We start from the raw sequence: 21,542 nt of genomic DNA, 5'->3' as shown, positions 1-21,542 counted from the left end.
TTATTGAGTTGTGTTGCTTCATTCGATAGAAGTGGGCTTCAAGAACAGAGAATGCAATGAGAAATCAATCAAAATGGCACCTTTTATTCGCTAACCGAACAGATTAGAATAATAAAATGACTCGTTAATAAATGATCCTCCCTCCGTACAGTAGATGGCAGTGTTTAGCTGACTTTCTCATTATTTCAACATCTTTCCATCGAGCGGCTCCTGGAGGACTCGTTTCGTTTCCTTTGTTTGGCCGGCCCGGCTTGCCCTACGAGACAACAAAGAGAAAAAGCGAGTAGAAGAAGAGGAGAAAAAAAAGCAGAAAGAAAGAAAGTGTCGGTAAGCAACGAGCGGGCGAGGGAATGCCGGGTGGGAGGAGGAAGGAGCAGGAAATTCATGTCGAGGAGACCGAAATAACAAGGGCGGCGTGGGGAATCGCGATGAATCCTCAGCGAGGAAGATGAGGTGGGGAAAAAAAAAGGAGAGTCTCGGCTGACTGTCAGATCCATCAGTTTTGGGGGCTTGAACCGGATTGGGGGTGGGGGGTTGTCTGAAATAGACGGGAGGAGAGCGCGGCGGTGACGTAAGCAAATCGTCATACCTTCTAAGATTCCTGAAGCATTGTCGAGTGTGTGCGTTCATTTTAAACACCCAATAACTACAGTCTGACTCGGTGGGATTCAAAACGGGGGCGGTGAAGCGGCTCGACATTAATTTGACGTTTGAACTTTGAAGGTTTATATCTCCGACACATTAGCGATGTCATCGATACCGATTGCGACAAAAAGAAAAAAAAATCGCCGCAATTTATTTATAAGCCTTCGTTTTACTCGAGAAATATACACATTTTTTTTTTGTAAAAATCCAAGATAATGTTAAAAATGCAGTAGATGTCCGAAATGGGTGCTAATTACACAAACATTCGGCACCGATGTATTAAAAACTTGTGAATTTAGTCATTACTTTTTTTTTTTTCTATAAATCATACATCTATTCCAGGGGTTCTCAAAGTCGGTCCTCGGGGCCCACTGTGGCTTCAGGTTTTTGTTTCAACCAGATTCATAATCAGTGACAACACTGAACTCATTTCATTAGTTGTTTTTTTATCGTCTCTTATTCTACATTAAGAAAGCACCACAGCATGATTCTTACATTAATAAGACATTTAGGAATATTTCAATTTTTGCTATAGATTTAAATGCTTCACTCCCTTATGTTGATTTCATTATATTTTGCCCCTTCTCTGTGCAGTTTGCATCCTTCATCATATCTTAATATTGACAACCAGCAGAGCAGCAGACAGCCAGGTAAACAACAATGAATAATCGAAGGCTGCAACTACTTCAGCTTTAGACCCACTAGTTAGAAAATAATGAATTAATTAAACAACTAGACAAAGAGCCCGTTTTACGCATCAGAATGCGTAATTAGGCCTCGAGCTGTAGTCGAAATCGCCTTTCAGGCCTCGAGAGCTTTAATCGAAGTCGCCTTTCTCTTTCAATTTTTGTGGCCGTAAATCCGCCGCCTGCCGCGATGTCGGTCTCGTAAGGTATATCGGGCAGCTGCGCAGAAGGCGACTGCGCATTCGGCTTCGGACGTGCGCAGAAGGCGACTGCGCATTCGGCTTTTGGACAGACGTGAGTGAGTGAGGAGGCTGACGAATTATGTATTAAGATTAGAGCACTTGGCAAAAAACAGAATGAAAATCAAGATGAAAATATTGTTAAAAAGAAAACAAAATACGTTATTCCAATATAACTGCTTGGTACATTTTAATATACCAAACTTATTTTTCTAATTTGTACATTTTTCCCAAAACACAGAATCTGACAAATAATAATTCACATAATTAGCCCAGGAGTCCAATTAAAAATAGAAGCTGGTTGGAACAAAAACCTGCAGCCACAGTGGGCCCCCAGGACCGACACTGAGAACCTCTGATCTATTCAATTCAATTTTATAATTGCACAGCTGCGGTCAGGTCCTAATTCGGGATCCTTTGGTGGTTCGTCGTGTGGTGGGTGCGGAAATGCGCTGTATCAGTGCAGGCTCCCTAAAGTGAATCAGAATTTGTAATGAATGGCAAGTGTCCAGGAATAACATATAAATGAGCTTTACTTCTGAATCGGTACCTTAGAGCAGGGGTAGGCAACGTCGGTCCTGGAGTGCCACAGTATGTGCAGGTTTTTGTTCCAATCCAGTTTCTTAACGAGAACTCAATTATTGCTGATGAAGCACATAATGCTTCATTTTAGTGGTCTCACTTGTTAAGGTTCTCCAACCTTAATTGCTTATTTCAATCTTAATCTGCTGCATTCAGTGTTTTAATTGCTCCTTATTAGCAATAAGATATAAAAGACAAAGCAGCCAGCAGTTCTCCAGCTAGCTTTTTTCCAATTACATCTATGTGTGTTCATCATACACGGTTTGATTTAATAAAACACTTAATAGAAAAATGTGACAGACTGAAAATGATCTGTTTTAGGCTTCAAATCATTTGGATGATATCCTTGGAAAGGAAAAAAATCTACGATATAAAAGCCTTACATTGCACAGACTAACAAGCCATAAAATTAAATAAGGTCTGAGATTGGCAATGATTGGTTTCTAATTAAGCAATTGGGTTGGAATGAAAACCTGTAGCCACTGTGGCTCACCAGGACCGACATTGCCTACCCCTGTTTTACATCTTATTGCTAATAAGGAGCAATTAAAACACTGAACGCAGCAGTTTAAGATTGAAATAAGCAATTAAGGTTGGAGAACCTTAACAAGCGAGACCACTAAAATGAAGCATTAAAATGTCACTTAAGCAATATGTGCTTCATCAGCAATAATTGAGTTCTCGTTAAGGAACTGGGTTGGAACAAAAACCTGCACATACTATGGCACTCCAGGACCGACGTTGCCTACCCCTGCCTTAGGGCACGGTTGTCAAACTCCGGGTCTGGAGGGCCGCAGTAGCTGCAGGTTTTCATTCTAACCATCTCCTTAATTAGCGATTAGTGTTTGCTGCTAATCCACTTCTTTTGCCTGAAGCTTTAATTAACTTGACTCAGGCCCCATAGTTGTCTGTTTTTCATTAATTAGCAGCCAAACAATAATTGCAATAACAAAAACCTATTATGTCACATCTTTCAAGTTTTCTGCAAATTGAGAAAATGATGTTGCCCATATAATTAACGATCTCTAGATGTAATTTTTCCTGAGCTTCATGTACACAATACTGTTTTTTTTCACAAATCAACAGCACCTGCCATTTAAATCATGCAGTTGCAGCATTTAAATCATGTGATCGGAATCCGACATTTTTATTGGTAGGCGGTCTTTCCTCATTGGTCAGTGGAGTTGCTAGGTTTTTGTCTTACAGCAGGGGTGTCCAACTCTGGTCCTGGAGGGCTGCAGTGGCTGCAGATTTTCATTCTAACCATCTTCTTCATTAGTGACCAGTTTTTGCTGCTAATTAATTTCTTTTGCCTTAATTTTAATGAACTTGACTCAGGCCCCCCCTTGTTGTTTCTTTTTCCCTAATTAGCAGGCAAATAATACTGAGACACAAAACAAGCCACCGCATGACCAGCTCACCTGTGCCCATCTTACAATATCTGAAAATAAAGAAAGGTAAAGGTCTCAGTACGGTTAACCTGCTCAGGCCACCAAAACATTTTGTTAGTGTTCTTAGAAAAAACAGGAAAATCAACATTTTTGGAAATGTTTGTTGTGACAGAATGAGAGCAGCAACAACCTGTGGAATTAAATAATGAGTTTAATTAACAGCAAGACTCTGCTTCTCATTAAGAAATTGGTTGGAGTTTGATGTTCCAGTTTAGCTGGTCATCTGTCGGCTTGTTTCACATCTCATTTCTGTTTGGCTGTCATTTAATGAAGAAACAAATCAATTCAGAGGGCTGAATCATTTAAAACACGGCTATTAAAATGAAGCAAAGTTAATTAGCAGTGAAAACTGGTCACTAATTAAGAAAAGGGTGGGAATGAAAACCTGCAGCCACTGTGGCCCAGCAGGCCTGAAGTTCGACACCCCTGCCTTAGATCAGTGGTCCCTACCTCCGGTCCTGGAGGGCTGCACTGGCTCCAGGTTTTCATTCTAACCCTTTTCTTAATTAGTGACCTGTTTTTGCTGCTAATTTAACTTCTTTTGAATTCATTTTAATTGACTTGCTTTTGAAGACTCAGACCCCTTATTTTTGTTTTCCGTAATTAGCAGCCAAACAATAATGAGATACGAAATGAGCCAAAACAACTGGTGTCCATCATACAATTTCTGAAAATAAAGAAAGATGGAGGCCTCTAGAATGTTGATCTGCTCAGCTCCACAAAACATTTGAATGGTGCTCTTAGAAAAGAGTTAAGCAACAATTTTGGAAATGTCTGCTATTGCATAATGAGAGCAGCGACAAGCCATGGAATTAAAGAACGGGTTTAATGCATGAAAAGAATCAGAGCCTCATTAAGCAACTGGTTGGAGTTTGAGGCCCTGCCTTAGTTGGTCTTCTGTTGGCTCCCTCGCTGCACATTTCCTTTCAGTTTGGGTGCCATTTAAGAAAAGAAATGAAGCAATTCAGAGGAACGATGAAAAGAAATTCAGGGGCACAAATCTTAAAGGAACAAGTCAATTAAAATAAAAGGAAAAGGAGTTAATTAGCAGCAAGAACAGATCACCAATTAAGAAAAGGGTTAGAATGAAAACCTGCAGCCACTGCGGCCCACCAGAAACTGGTTGGAGTTTGACGTTCCAGTTTAGTTGGTCATCTGTTGGCTGGTTTTGCATCTCGTTTCGTTTTCAGAGGACTGAATCCTTTAAAACACAACTAATGTGAATTTCCCCTTGGGATTAATAATCTATCTATCTATCTATCTATCTATCTATCTATCTATCTATCTATCTATCTATCTATCTATCTATCTATCTATCTATCTATCTATCTATCTATCTATCTATCTATCTATTTAATAAAATGAAGGGAAAAGGAGTTAATTAGCAGTGAGAACTGGTCACTGATTAGGAAAAGGGTGAGAATGAAAACCTGCAGCCACTGCGCTCCCCAGGATTGGAGTTGGACACCCCTGGACTTGACAGAAGTAGACCATTGCTGCCAGTATGAAATGATCCAGAATGTAAAAATCCTGAATTTTAACCTTTTCTTTCTCCTCTCCCTTTTCTTTGCTTTGTCTTGATCAGCTGAACTTTGTCTCCTTATCAAGTAGGTTTTCACTCCAGATCTGCTCAGAACCTCTTAGACTAACATAGCGGGTTCACAACATTTCAAATTTCACATAATAATTTAATGGATAGTTTCCTCTGTTTGTTAAATCTGGCAGTTAACCCTGACATGTCAAGTTATTTTGGGTGACTTTATGAAATAATCCTATTATTTTTATTTTGACAGATAGTAAAGAGCACCCTTCCCAATTCCTGAGACCATGCAGTGAGGTGTCTAAAAGCCTCCAGGCTGGGGATGTCCATGTGAGAAGAGGATCTTAGATGGGAAAAAAAAAAAGGCAAACGCTTAGGTTAGAGAAGAGTTTAACACAGAGCATGGCCTCAACCAAAGATGACAGCACGGATAGAAGACTGGCACACGGGAAGCAGCAGGATTGTGCCCCAGAGGATGTCTGCGTGAAGTTGGAGGACGGCGAAGGGAGAATTTCAGTCTTCAAAGAGGAGGAGTGCAAGGAGGGGCTTGTTGAAGTTAAAGTTGAGAATTGGGAAGATTTCGCGGTTTGTCATGAAACGCAAAACCTTGAAAATATCTCTGTCTTCAAACAAGAGGTTTTGGAAGAAACGCATTCCAGTTTACAACCCCGGTTCACTAACACGGGACAACTGGCTACTCCGCAGAATTCTGTGGGAATGAAAACTGAGTTTTTGGAATTTGAGGAGAAAATCACTGAAGGAAACGGCAGAGAATCTGAAGAGCAGCCGTCATCTAGGAGTGTTGGAATAAGTAAGTAATGCGACTAAACAGAAAAGAAAGTGGAAGTGGGAATATTTTGTCGTGATGTTTTTTGTAGGCGGAAACAAGAGTGAGATACACAGATAGAGACGAGTTGTTTGAGAGCATAATAACTAATAAATAATAAAGCGTAAAGGTTTGTGTCAACTCAGAAGATCCAAAAGTGTCCAGCACATGACTTTCCCATATAAAGCTGTCATATTAGCAGTACCTCTTCACCAATATGATGTTGAATGAAATGAAACACTCTCATCTTCTTGAAAAGATGTGTTCTATCAAATGTGCTCCAATATCAGGATAAATGTGCCAAAAAGAAAAAATCGTAACATAATTACCTCTGTGCAGTTTAAATGTCCCACCCAAAAGTGACATTTGTTTTACAATTGGTACTTACCACTTGTGATTTGCAGTGATCGCTGAGAAAGACACTTAATCTCATGTTTTTGTGCAGAATGGAGATAAAAAAAAGCTGATGCTTTAATGGAAGCGGGCGTTGACCAGCAACCGCAAAATGTTCATGGAAAAACAAAAAATCTTATGTTGCACATATCACGTAATCCACATCAAGTCGTACCTGTGTCACACCCTGATACATCGGCCAAGTATGCAGACTGCTATTCAAATGCAGGATCCAATGTGAAGGGGCTTCAGGTGGTGGGCTACTTTTGTTTTCCATCCATCCATTTTCCAACCCGCTGAATCCGAACACAGAGTCACGGGGGTCTGCTGGAGCCAATCCCAGCCAACACAGGGCACAAGGCAGGAACCAATCCCGGGCAGGGTGCCAACCCACCGCAGGACACACACAAACACACCAAGCACACACTAGGGCCAATTTAGAATCACCAATCCACCTAACCTGCATGTCTTTGGACTGTGGGAGGAAACCGGAGCGCCTGGAGGAAACCCACGCAGACACGGGGAGAACATGCAAACTCCACGCAGGGAGGACCCGGGAGGTGAACCCGGGTCCCCAGGTCTCCCAACTGCGAGGCAGCAGCGCTACCCACTGCACCACCGTGCCGCCCTACTTTTGTTTTACCAGAGGAATTGATTTAACAGTATTTTACCAAAAATGCATGTGTTTTGCATGATTTCAGCACAACTCAACATGGATTATGTGATACAAGTAACGTTTTGATATTCTTAGCTATTGTCAAGTGTTGGCCACCGGCTGCTTCCATTACAGCATCAGCTTTGTTACCTTGGCTCAGCATGAAAACGTGAGATTCAATTTTTTTTTTTTTTTTGGACATCACTACAAACCACACATGGCAAGTAAAATTTAAGCAAAAACATTTTTTTTGGCAGTAGTATTTCTTTAAACCAACTGGAGTGATTTTGGTCAAAATGCTTCTGACATTTTCAAAGGCTATGCCAAGTTTCATTCAGACTGGGTGGTTTGTTTTATTGGTTATCGTGGCCACAATGTCGTATCCTGACACATAGACAGACGTTTACTCTGAAAGTCAATTTGTAAAATTTGTATATCCATCCATATTTTGCTCGGGTCACAGCACTGACCCTGATGTGATTCTTATGTCATATATTCATACACAATATGTGGAGAAAGTTCAATAATATGGTATGCACTTGGGACTTCTATCTATCTATCTATCTATCTATCTATCTATCTATCTATCTATCTATCTATCTATCTATCTATCTATCTATCTATCTATCTATCTATCTATCTATCTATCTATCTATCTATCTATCTATCTATCGTACAAGGAGGAGTCAAGCTAAAGTTAGACAATGGGATTTCTCAGAAAAAGAAACGAACCTTAACACAACTGCTCATGTCATTTCTCAATGTCGTCTCCACCCTTCTCAAAGCACTTGCGCCACCTGCCTGGCACTGCCTGTAGAATAAAAGGTTTTGCCTCATCCTCGCCACCACTCATGCCCCCAAGTTCTTGTCCAACACTACATGCCGAGGGGCACTACAGTCACTAGTGCAAGTTGAAGACCAATGTGAGGCCTGCTATTTGATCCAAGTAGCGGGGACAGCTGTCTCAAGGGGTCCTTTTGCTACAAGACAATGAAACCCACACAGCTAAGAACACCAAGACCTGTCTGGAGAAACTGAAGTTTGAGGTGTTGTCACATCCTCCTTATTCGCCAGATTTGGCACTGCGTGATTTCCACCTTTTTGGACCACTAAAAAAACATCTGGGTGGTCATCAATTCAAAACCGATGAAGAACGTGAAGAAGAAAGTGGTGCACAAGTGGTCATGAGGACAAGACAAAACCATTTATTCTACTGGAATCTGGGCACTGCCAGGCAGGTGGCGTAAGTGCATCGAGAAGGGTGGAGACTAACAAAACTGATGCTGTCATTTCTCAATGTAAAGTTTTTTCCATTTTTATATATATTTATATATATATATATATATATACCGTATTTACTTGTGTACCACGCGCCCTCATGTAAGACGCGCACCCTAATTTTTACAAAGAAAATCACGAAAAAAATTTTCCCCATGTACGATGTGATTGTATAGGAAGAGTTTAGGGCACGTTTTCCGCGAAATGCCCTTCTGTTTTTGTTGCATGACGAAAGAGCGACCAAGCAAGTGAGACAGAGAGTGCGCACGAGAAAGTGAGAGAGTGAGAGAGCCCAAGCAGAAGAAGTAAACATTACAGAAAAAAATTTCCTCGTGTATGACGCGCACCTGATTTTCTAGTGCTAATTTTCAGAAAAAAATGTGAGCATGGTACACGGGTAAATATGGTATATATAATATATTTGATTTATTTTTATATATCAGCGTTTCTCAATAAATATGGTATATATAATATATTTGATTTATTTTTATATATCAGCGTTTCTCAACCTTTAAGTATTTGCGACCCGAGTTTTAATCGCGCCCCCCTAACATTTTTTTTGAAAGGAGCCCACTAATACCAATTTGTTCTTTTTTAATGAATGATATATCATAGATGCATATTTTATTATACCTACTTAGCTTTTATCAACATTTATCTAACTCTATATTCATTTTTCTAGTATCAGAATGTAGTTTAAGTTCATTTGTTTTGGTTTCAATAGATGTATTTTTCATATTTTTGATTCTTATTTTCTTCTTTTCACATCTTCGCGTCCCCCACTTTTTGTTACTTCGTGCCCCCCTAGGGGGGCCCGCCCCACAGATTGAGAACCACTGATATATATTTTTTTTATATATATATTCTAAAACCATTGCAAGTTGCACTTGAAGGAGAAGCAGTGGCATCAGACAGCAGGCCTCTAGGGGTGCCAATCCAGTCCATCTGTGGCTCCTTCACCCCCCACTGACACCAACATCGGATCAGTTTAAAGCCCCCAGTTCACCCAACCTACACTTTTTCTTTTACACTTTTTGACATGTCAGAGATAAACTGGAGTCTCCTGAGGATGACTTGTATAGCTGTACAGAGAACATGTGAAGTCCAAATGGACAATTTGACCAAAGCAGGCTGGAAAAAAAAGTGGGCAGGGAAAACCAAACTGGCCTGCCAGATTTCAATTGCGACTGGTCAGCTGCATCCCAGTGTTTGTATGGTTACTCTACAAAGCACTGGACTGGCACCACAAGCAGCTGTGCCAACCACTGTGCCTTACAAATATAATAGAAGATATCGGTGTACTTTTTTTTTTAAATCGTCTCAATTTTAACAAATATATCACAAGAATGAAAAAGGAAACACCAAATTCATGTGCCAAATTGCCATCGCTGTAGGTCAGCTGCCCACACAGTCCCTCTGTGGTTACTCCATTATGGTGGAGGTGAATGTTAACAGACCAAACTCTGACATGGAGTCCATCTCTGAGGGTGGCACATCCATTGCAGGGTCTTGTTCATGATCAGGGGAATGGAATGTTGAAGAATAACTAGAAATGACACTTAGTAAGATTAGTGTAAGTAAAGAGTTGAGGGGACAGAAATGACCACTGGATATGGTGGGGCTAGAAATTAAGTTTGGCAGAATGAACATGACAGAGGCACTTCATCTACTCCACTTGTCAGATCCTGTTCATTCATTTTCCTAACCTGGGTTCACAAACGGACATCAGCCTGAGAATGGATGCCAGTTAACTGCATGTTAGACTGGCAAACACTTTCACACCAGACAGTGATTAACACAGCAAACACATCTGAGGGGTACGAAAGGAAGATGGAGAGATTTAGTAGACACCAGGAGAAAATGCCAAGCCCATACACATAGTGGACAGACCAGAAATGAAACTGAGGCGTGAGGCAGCAGCAGCACCAACCTTTGTGACAGAGAACTCTCTTATTATGATTTTTATATATATTTATTAACTATACTGTTTGTACTATTGTAGATTTTCAGAACTGCAGCTTCTCTACGTCTTCATTTGCTCAGCCCTTTCTTCAGTGCAGTCTGCAACACAAACAGAAGAAGAAGAAGACAAAGAAATCAATAAGAGGATCAGAGAAATTGACCCATGTCTCTTTCCAGGGCAGTTCACTACCTTCCGACAAACTGACACAGACAGAATTGATCAAAACTGACCAACAACAAGGATATAATACAGATCAAGAGGCTTTGTGTGCCAGTGGACAGTGTGAAAGAACTTTAAAAAACAAATTTGACTGCAAAGACAAGTCGGTTTATATAATTCCGAAGCCATATGCCTGCTCTGAATGTGGAAAACTGTTTCCACGCAGAAACAGTCTTCAAGCACATAAAAGAATTCACACTGGAGAAAAGCCCCACCGCTGTCCAGAGTGTGGCAAGCAATTCCCCCGTAACCGTGATCTTCAGCGACACGCACGTGTTCATACTGGAGAGAAGCCATACAGTTGTGCCGAATGTGGGAAAAGATTTTCACAAAACAGCAACCTTCATAATCATTCAAAAATTCACACCGGAGACAAACCTTATTGCTGTTCTGAATGTGGTAAAGGATTCTCAATTTTAAGTCATTTACGTAGCCACTTGAGAATTCACAGTGGAGAGAAGTCTTACTGCTGTAGTGACTGTGGCAAGTGGTTCATGCAAGGCAGCAGCCTGCGGAGACACATCAGGATTCACACTGGGGAGAAACCTTACTGTTGTTCAGAATGTGGCAAACAATTTGCGGAAAGTAGTGCACTTCAGAGACACAGACGAATTCACACTGGAGAAAAGCCCTATGTCTGTTCTGAATGTGGTAAAGGATTCACAGACAGCAGCAATCTTCGGCAGCATGCCCAAATTCACCCTGGAGAGAAGCCATATTGTTGTCCTGAATGTGGTAAACGTTTCACTAATATTAGCGCTCTTCAGAGCCACACAAGGTTTCATACAGGAGAAAAGACAAATTGCTGTTCAGAATGTGGCAAACAATTTACTAAACGCGGCAATCTCCAAAGACATATGCGTGTACATACTGGAGAAAGACCGTGTTCTTGCTCTGAATGTGGCAAGCAATTTTTTGACAGCAGCACTCTTCGACAGCATATGAGAATACATACAGGAGAGAAACCCTATTGCTGTTCTGAATGTGGCAAACGATTCTCATGCAGGAGCTCTCTTCGGAAACATAGACGACTTCATTAGAGCTTTAGAAAGACTTTGACAAGAATGGGCTGTTCAGCCCAACAAAGCGTGCCAATTGTATCTACTCAATTCCTCCAAAAGAACATCAAGTTGAGTTTTGAAGGTTCTGAAAGTGCTAATGTCTACCACACTACACGGGAACTTATTTCATGTGTCTATGGTTCTCTGTGAAGAAAAGTTTCTAATGTTTCTAGTGTGAAATTTACCCTTAACAAATTTCCATCTGTGTCCCAGTGTCCTTGATGAACTCATTTTCAAGTCACCATCTTGATCCACTTGACTAATTCCCTTCATAATTTGAAACACTTCACTCAGGTCTCCTCTTAGATCTTTTCAGTTTAAACAAAAGGAGATTATCTATCTATCTATCTATCTATCTATCTATCTATCTATCTATCTATCTATCTATCTATCTATCTATCTATCTATCTATCTATCTATCTATCTATCTATCTATCTATCTAATGTATGTAGGTATCATATAGTGCCTTTCACATCTTCAAATCAGCCTGTCTGTCTTGGACTTGTACTCCACACATCAAGGCACTATATAACCTGACCTTCTGTTAGCCTGCTTAATGGCGTCTGAACACTGTCTGGGAGTTGATAGCGTAGAGTCCACTACCTAAATCCTTCTTATGAGGTGGACGTTTGATTTTCAGACACCCCATTGTGTATTCAAACCTCACATTTTTACTTCCTATGTATAATAATTTACATTTACTGATAGTAAATTTAATCTTCCACAAATCTTCGCAAATCTATATGCTGTCCAAGTCCCTCTGTAATAATTTAAGAGATTTGAGATTATCGACCAATCCACCTATCTTGGTATCATCTGCAAACTTAACCAGAGTGTTACTTATATTCCTATGTAAATCATTTATATATATTAAAAACTAGCTGTCTCCCGTGGCTTTGCCTGCATAGTAGTGAAACAGGACAGTGAGGTGGGCCCTGCCTGGCTCCCTACTCTTGACATCACTCTTCCCCCTCCAATTGGCCCGCAGCCTTTGTCTTGGATAAGAGCGAATATATCGTTCCTGCAATCGAACTATGATACTTAGATGACAGAAGTCGCAAAATCAACCGGAATGTTCAAGCAAATTATAGAAAAAAATAAAATGATCTAAATCCATTAAGTAGTTCTCTCGTTTGCTTGCTAAGCGGGTGTAAGATATGCCCCAAGGCTGGCTTGTGAGTGAGGAGGGCCCCGCTCCCTCCCCTTGGCCCACTGCATTTCTCTCAGATTCGCATAAATAAATTGGTACCGCAAGCAAACTATGATACTTAGTGCAATGAGAGAAGTCGCAACATCAACTGGAATGTTCTAGCAAATTATAGAAAAAAAAAACCGATCTAAATCCATTAAGTAGTTCTCGCATGAAAAGCGGACAGACGGACAATTGTTGGATTTTACATATATGTATGTACATATAGATATATAAAGAAAGTGAGAGAGATAGCAGCGGCCCTAGCATTGATCCCTGCTGGACACCACTCTTAGCATCACCCAATTTTGCTTAGGCTCCAACACCATCTGCATCCTGTATCTTTAGCCAATTCTGCACCCAATTACTCACCACACCCCTTAGAACAATAGAATTTAGAGAGAAACCCTATTGCTGTTCTGAATGTTGCAAACGATTTTCTAAACATGGCTCTCTTCAGCAGCACCCACAATTTCACACAGGAGATAAGCCATATTGCTGTTCTGAATGTGGCAAACGATTTTACAAAGAAGCAACCTTAACTACCCCTCAAATGTTCACAAATGGGGGGTTGACTCATTAGGGACAATTTTGGGCTCTACAGCCAATTTCTTGCTATACATTTACAGGAGTAACAGTTCCAGTAGTCTAACGGAAATGTCCTGTCTATACCGTGACTGTTTGCACATAAAATTCATTTGGAGAAACTCGCCCTCAGTGAATCTTCATTGGTGGTGTCAATGTTGGGAAAAGATTCTTACATAAAAGTACACTTCAAAAACACGTGAGAGTTCAGACTGGATAGAAATTGGGCTCAGAACAGCTCTGTGGTCAACAATGACGTAATGGAGGATATTGAGAGGTTAGTGTTAGGGTTAGGGTTTATTTATTTATTTATTTAACTACCTCATGTGCACTCGTCGTATAGTTAGTAAAGTTTGTGTTTGCATTTTACCTGCAAACTTGTCACAGTGGTCTGTGTCTGCACCCAGTGAAGAGCTGGAGACATAAATAAAGAACACTAAACTGGAAACCTTCATGTTGTTATTACTGAGGTAAGGATTCAAAAGACAGCAGTGGTCTTCATAGCCACATACTGGTGTGGGTGTCACGGGATGCATCATGGTGACAGTTGCTTTTTCACTTCGCTTCTACTAGAATCCTCTCCCCACCCTTTGCTACTGGCAAAGCTATCAAAGCTTTCCACATGCGGTACCTTGCACGTCAAGATATTGTCTTCTTCAGGCTGCAGAAATGGATTTGGATGCCTTTATTTCTCCAAAGAAGGCTTAAGGCTTGTGAATTTCCCATTGGGATTAATAAAGTTATCTATCTATCTATCTATCTATCTATCTATCTATCTATCTATCTATCTATCTATCTATCTATCTATCTATCTATCTATCTATCTAATGCTCTCGTATGAATGTTCCTACTGGTGAGAACTCCTGCCTTCTGAACTCTGCACACCGACTTTACCAAACTTATGAGGGACGTTCAAAACGTTTCCACACTTTTGTATTTTCGTTGGAAATGGTGAAGGTGGGAGGAGTAGTAATTGGGCATTAAAAAGTTGGCACAACGCTGGGAAAATTGCATCGTGAAGGAAAGTGACCAGGTAGGAAAGTGATGTCATTTTTTTTTGAAATTCTTAATAAGTACAGTTTAAAAAAAAAAAAGTGTGGAAGCTTTTTGAACGTCCCTCATAGAGTTTAAATTTAAGATGAACAGGCAAAAATTTCCAGGGAGGTTCATTTTCTGCAGTCTCACGTCCCCTTGTTGCCATGACTCAGAAATGCACGCTCTCGGACCCAGACGTGGCAAATGAAAATGATTGAGCAAAAAGACAGGGCACATCTAGACAACATTTAGGTTGTAGGCCTTGGAGAGGATGAGGAGGGTGATCATCTCAACTTGTTCCTATCCAGGATGGTTTTGACGCCTTTCTGATTTGGCTCCTGAAATAATGGGGACACACGGGGAACGCTCTGGCCACGCTGACACAAACACTCACCTGGGTCTATCAGCTTATGGGTCAGCGGCACGTTCTGAAAGAAACTCAAGACGTTCAGGCTGCTTTGTTTGAAGGTTCACATCTTGGGTTTTTTCTGACTTTAACCCTGTTACAATGCAGTAGAAATGTCTGATGGTCCCTAACCCTAACCCTAATGTCATTTCATTTCATCTGTACCTGGCAAGGCAGAAGTTAAGCCACCAGTTCAGCACACTCCATGTTTTGACTGTCATAGCGAGACATTTATCACCAATGGCACCTCCCTGCACTGATGCCCACCACTTTGCTCTCCTGCTTTTCATATTGAAGGAAACATTTCATATTTTTCAAGCTAAAGTTATTACTTTACAATCATGGTGTATATATCTTTGAAACTGCATTCTAAAATGAAGCATATTTTATAAATTAAAAAAAAAAATCAATAGCTTGCTTTTGCACTTTATAATGGAGTTCAAGGATACTTGGGTCCACAGGTAAATGAAAAAGCCTTAAAACTTAACAAATATGCCCATTTTACAAGTGAAAAATGTTAATAAGTATTGATCCATGTCTTGGAATTACACACTGTAATGGATGGCAGGCTGGGACTGGAATCCCAGCCATAATGGACACCCTTCCCATGCCTGGCTGGGATTTCCAGGTGGCAAGTAGACATGAGGAAAGGCAGAAGATTCCCTGCTTACACAAGGATCTTGCTAATAAAATGCCATCTGAAGAGTGGGTACGCTGGCAATTAGATGGAAGAACATTACCCAGCCTGGAGGCCAGCTTGAAGGAAGCATAGGGGGAGCGCAGTTGGTCAAGCTACATGCTCCCTCAAACTGCTAGGTGGAATCAGGTACACCAATGGGGCATGCTGGGAATTGTAGTGCCGTAGAGCAGCAATGTTGGTGTCCCTGGGTGGCTCCAGGGGGTTCTGCTTTTTGGGAGAGAGAGAAGAACAATTAAGTCTGTGTATTAGCTACAATAATTTGTCATAATTGAGCTGTGTGGATTAAAAGTCCATTTAACTGTACCCGAGGGGGTTTGAAGTATCTGGGCTTTAGGAGCTTGGTGGTGCCCTCTACTGTAATCAGGGCAGGATCATGGATATTTGGAGCCTATTTGTCGGATGCAAGGCAGGAACAATCGGTGGAGAGGATGCACACGCACACACACACACACACAGAGGCTAATTTAGCAACAACAACCCGTCTAAACCTGCATGTGTTTGGACTGTGGGAAGAAATCGGAGCCCCTGGGGAGAACATGCAAACTACAAGCAAAAAATATCCTCAGTCTACTTCACTGCATGCCAGCAGTGCCACCACTGCACCACCTTGACGGTCGCTATTATTATTATTATTGTGCCTATTGTGCACAATATGAACATTTTATGAACAGATTAATGGATGGAAGATATTGAAGACATAATTCATTTGTTCATATACTTTTCTCCACTATAGGCACAATAATAATAATACATCCAGAGAGGCACAGTGGTAGCCTCACAGCCATACTCACGGTACGGAGACCAGGGTTTGAGTCCCTACATGGAGTTTGCGTGTTCTCCCTGTGTCTACATGGGTTTCTTCAAGGCGCTCCACAGGTTAGGTGAGCTGGTGACATTAATGTTGGCCTAAGTCTGTGTTTGTTCTGCAACAGAGTGCTGCCCTGCCCAGGGTTTGCTCCTGCCTTGCGCCCCTATGCTTGCTAGCTGGAATAGGCTCCAGCAAGCCTCCCAAGAACCTCTGGATTAAGCGGGTTTGAAAATGACATGACATAAATCAGACATCCATTCATCTTCCTTACCCCTTGATCCAGGGTAGGGTTAATGGGGCAGCTGGTATCTATAAAGTATCTATCTATCTATCTATCTATCTATCTATCTATCTATCTATCTATCTATCTATCTATCTATCTATCTATCTATCTATCTATCTATCTATCTATCTATCCCAGCAATCAAAGAGTGTAAGGTAAGAACAACACCTAGACAGGGTGCCAGGCCATCAGAGGGTGACCACGCGCACACAAACACACAACTAGAGCCCATTTAGCAATGCCAGGGTGAACTTTAGTACGTTTAGATGTGTGCAGAGTGCTTGCTCAAGGCTGCCATTCCTGCCTCACATCATAGGTTCAACATGGAGCTTTCAGTTCACGTTCTCCCTGTGTACTTGGGGCATGATTGGTGTCAGGGAGTTTACTTACTCAGAAATACTGTGCTCAGCTCTTTTATTATATATCCTCTTCCAGAGCAATCCATGATGCATAAAAAAAAAAAAAAATCAATAATGATTTGAGGGCCGGCACGGTGGCGCTGCTGCCTCGCAAGTAAGGAAGCCTGGGTTCACTTCCCGGGTCCTCCCTTCGTGGAGTTTGCATGTTCTCTCCGTGTCTGCGTGGGTTTCCTCCCAGAGTCCAAAGACATGCCAGTTAGGTGCATTGACGATTCTAAATTGTCCCTAGTGTGTGGGTGTGGGTGTGTTTGCCCTGCGGTTGGCTGGCGCCCTGCCTGGGGTTTGTTTCCTGCCTTGCGCCCTGTGTTGGCTGGGATTGGCTCCAGCAGACCCCTGTGACCCTGTAGTTAGGATATAATGGGTTGGATGGATGGATGGATTGGTTTGAGGCGATTCAATTTATTCTTTCACACACCCTGGCATTTTTATTTTCCTTGTTGTTGAATTTATTTTTTTTTTGATTGTGCATGCGCAGGACACGCCTTGGAAAAGGTGCCTAACCTTTTAAGACATCCAAGCTTTTTTTTAACTTAAAAATACAATGCGATGTAATATAATCTGTGCAGATACTGAATGATATTATGTGTACAATGAAAACTCCGATGTGCTCTTTTAACTACACACAGCATTAATCTTGCTACGTAGACTTTGTAAAATAACAACATTGAACGGGGGGGAGGGGGGGGGGCAGGGCGCTGCTGTGTCTTAACTCCTCTCATGAAAATCGCTTCAAGAAGACAAAGGAGCAATATATATATAATATACATATACATACATCTGGAGAAAATAAAGCAAAGAACATGTTATCAAGTGTATTATTTGCAGTTTGCTGTTGTTGTCACAAGTGCAAGCACGTTTAATCAAAACTTTTCCTACTTTAAATATGAACGTATTTGGTAAATTGTAATACTTTTATTTTTTAGAAGTTATAAAATATGCTTATACTTAGTGTGCAATTTCATGTGGAAACTAATATATATCACTACTGGGAAGAAATAATTTCGAACTGAAAAACACCGAAGGTTTCTTTTTAGCCCTTACCGTGTTCATTTGTTCTTGATTGTTTTATTTGAGGCGATTTGTAGTTCATCCGGACGTTATTTTCCGGGCCGTTCTGCAGTTCTTGTTTTTTTAATTTACCGACATTGCCTTTATCTATTTCTTTTTCGTTGCCGTTACAGACAATAGAGTATTTACTGACTGTCTTCCCTACTCAAGCAAAGTCAGGAGGGATTGTGGCTCCTGCATTTCCACCGTATCGCCTTGAACCGCTAGTGCGGTTTCATATCCGTCTCCTTTGTGCCGTGTTCGTTCACTTTTGTCAACAAAGGACTCAATTTCCCATAATCCTTGGCTGTGTATCAGTTTTAAACTCAGAGTAGCCGGATTGGGTAGAGGGTGTGGCCAACGGTTCCCGCCCATCCTATGACCGTTATACTTTGTCCGCTGTTTAATTGATTGACAGGGAATCTGCGGCGGTTGATTGGATGTTTGCCGCGTGGGGCGGGGCATAGAATTTGGGGAGTCATATTACTTTACGTGTTGCCGGAGGGTCTGTGGGTGGGATCCAAAGTTCGTAAAAACTTAAAAATACTAAATTCAATGATATAGTGAGTCTTATTACATTTACTCTGTTATTCTTATCGTGATCGTAGTCAATCTCTTTGAGCATGAAAGCCATAAACTCTGCTCCTGGTTGCCTTTCTCCACCGGTATCGTATAGATCTAGCCCTGAATTCCGTTTTGTTGCTTTCCCTTTTAAAATTTTATATATATATATATATATATATATATATATATATATATATATTCTTTTCATATTTCTTTTCCTAGTTTAGGAAGTCATTTGTTATATACGTTCGGATTGGTCATATTCAATGTTAATGTCTTTAAATACAATAAATACATTCATAAATAAAAAGATCTAGCCCTAATTCAGGGATCACATTTGCTGAACACTGATTTTCACCGCTGTTCAAACAAATACTAGCGTGTCGCAGTTTCTTCGTCAGCTTCCTCTAAAAATGGTCTACTCACTCCTTTCCGGAAATCATTTTTTGCAGATCTGCGTCGTCGAAGTACGTTATGACGAAATTGGCCGGTTCTGTTATGTCTTAGCTGAAATGGGGAGCAGTGAAATGTCGATTTGATCTAGCCAGTCGACTTCTTAAATTCCGGGGTTGTGAGTTGTTTGTATGAATTGACGCAGATGCAGTAAGTAATCCACTAATAAAGGAAAGGAAATGAAAAAAGATGCATTTTTCATACAATTCTTCCTCCGTGCAGTAGGTGGCAGTGGTTAGCTAACTGGTAACACTTCTCCAACAACGTCGATGACTTGTTTTACTTCCGACTGCCGTACGAGCTGTTGGTCTGCAGATCTAGAACAAACGCGAGGAGAAGAACAGAGAGAGAGAAAAGAAACATAAAAAAGAAAGACAACAAGAAAGAGAGTCGGTAAGTGTCGAGAGAATCGGGCAGAGATGGGAATACTGGATGAAACAAGAAATGGGAGTGGGGTGCGCGCGGGCGGCGGGCTCTTCCGCGCTTTGGCCGCTCGCTATTGTCGGACAATCGGGGCATCCGAGTCGGAAATTCAAAGTGAACGTTCAACAAACTCGAATCTCCAACTCGGGACAGATCGTAGAAAACAGAGCTTCCTGAATCTTCCGAGGTGGTGCGTGACGCAGACCTTTCACTTTCAGTCGAAACCTAGTCAGCCATAAATAATAATAATAAAAAAATAATCGGCGGTAAATACGTGTCCGCATAAGTTCGTTTCGTTCGGCCCACTGCGCCTCTGGGTCGTCGGCTGTACGGTGACATACACGGTAAACGCCTACAGTTCGTTAGTGAATCGGCCCGGAGCCGGCGTACACGTCACACACTCGACTCGGCACGTAACCGGTGCGCATGCGTCCCATAAGCAAGCGTCACGCTGCCACACGGCACATGCACGTTCTTTCTTTCTCTCCCTTTTTCTTTTTCTTTCATTCTATTAATATACTGTTTTATGTTTTATTTCTTTTTATTAATATTATTTTTTATGTTCTATTTCTCAATTTCCCCACAGGCTTTTGGTTTAGTTGTCTAGTTAGTTGCTTCCTACGTCAATATTGTATTCTCAACGACAGTCATTTTGGGCTCTTGTTCAAAAAGCGGACGCCAAATTAGGGACCGATTAATCGATGTTAATCTCCGGGACCTGAGGGGCGATGTTAACTTCGGGGACCATCTCACGGACCTTAAGGTGGGGGTTTGGGGTTGGGGCAGGTCAATCCTAAATCAAAAGTACACTGTCCAGACCTTAAAAGTCTGCTTTTTGGCGTCAGCCTTTTGAACAAGACCCTCATTGTGTAATATATATGTTCTCTTTCTAACTGCAAATGTCCGTTTTTATCATCTGTTGGAACAGATCTAGGATCTTAGTCTACACTTCACATCCACACCTCATTAAACAACTCCTCTTGAGCATGGGAAAGGTACTATATAAATGTGTTTATTTTTGTTATTTAACTTTGCACTTTGGGTATGCTTTTGGGATTGCATAATTTAAACTACTGATGCAGTCAATCATTTTTACAATATCTTCATAAGCTGCTATAGGATAGTGCGCGTATCTGCTTGCTTTTCTGATAATGAATTGCTCAGAACAGCCCTGATTTCTTTTCTCAATAATGGCCTGAGACGAGAGAGACATTTTTTTTACAAATACAATTTTAATAATATAACATTTTAACTTAAGAACATACTTAAGACCTTATAAACTGGCTCAAGCTTTCAGAGTCCTGGAATGTAACTGGTGACTCTGTTTTTACAATGTTCTTTCACATAAAATTGAGAAATTCCTTATGAGCTTGTAACCTGGTCCCGACTTGGTCACATGGTGTAACCGCTACCTCTGTGACTTTACAAAGTTACAGTCACCTTCACTCCTCCATTTTGCGCCTTCTCCCTCCTTACCCGTCTGAACAGAGCATGTGTGCAAGTACTTAAACTACAGTGCCCCACCATAATGTTTGGGACAAAGACCCCCTTTTCTTTGATTTAGCCCTCTGCACTAAAATTACAAAAGAAACGATTCAGATGTGAATAAAGTGCACAAGTTCAGTTTTTTAAAAAAAAAATTACACACCAGTTTCAAACTTCTGATGCACATTGTGCCTATGCCATGGGGGTCAGGCAGTACACGCTGCATGATGCAATTCACTGGACACTTTCCTGTGAATGTGGACCACCGGCACACACCAACTTCACCTCGTTTGTGCCCTCAAACTCTGCCACTCTAAACCTACTGCTGTAAAATAGCGGACCAAAATGACCAGAACCCCCTTCCCTTGATCCTTTCCACCAAGCCCTTCCATCCAACGTCTTCACATTTTGGACAAAATTTGAATGCCCAGTTTTTCGTGTGCCAAAGTGCAGAAAGGTCACAACCGTATACTTGAGTGTCTATATGGCAATCTGCCCCACTTGTTTATGTCTTAACACAAATCACCAGTTTCTAAAGTTGATGAAAGATTAGACGCTGTATGGATTTCGAGGTCTCATACGTTTATGGGGTTCCTCAAAATGGGT

General features: G+C 41.2%; 1 protein-coding gene across 1 annotated transcript in view; it reads left to right on the top strand.

Annotated features, from left to right (window-relative positions):
- Nucleotides 1-270: 270 nt before the first annotated feature.
- Nucleotides 271-21,542, top strand: part of LOC114641686 (zinc finger protein 665-like) — a 54,988-nt gene continuing 33,716 nt past the window's right edge. Inside the window, exons 1-3 of the mRNA XM_051927765.1 lie at nt 271-327; nt 5,397-5,954; nt 10,298-11,514. Of these exons, the coding sequence (XP_051783725.1) occupies nt 5,492-5,954; nt 10,298-11,514 (1,680 nt within the window). The 5' untranslated portion in view covers nt 271-327; nt 5,397-5,491. The remainder of the gene's footprint in view (nt 328-5,396; nt 5,955-10,297; nt 11,515-21,542) is intronic.

This window comes from Erpetoichthys calabaricus, chromosome 5, assembly GCF_900747795.2.
Source record: "Erpetoichthys calabaricus chromosome 5, fErpCal1.3, whole genome shotgun sequence".
Lineage (NCBI taxonomy): Eukaryota > Metazoa > Chordata > Cladistia > Polypteriformes > Polypteridae > Erpetoichthys > Erpetoichthys calabaricus.
This window is presented reverse-complemented; position numbering and strand designations above follow the sequence as displayed.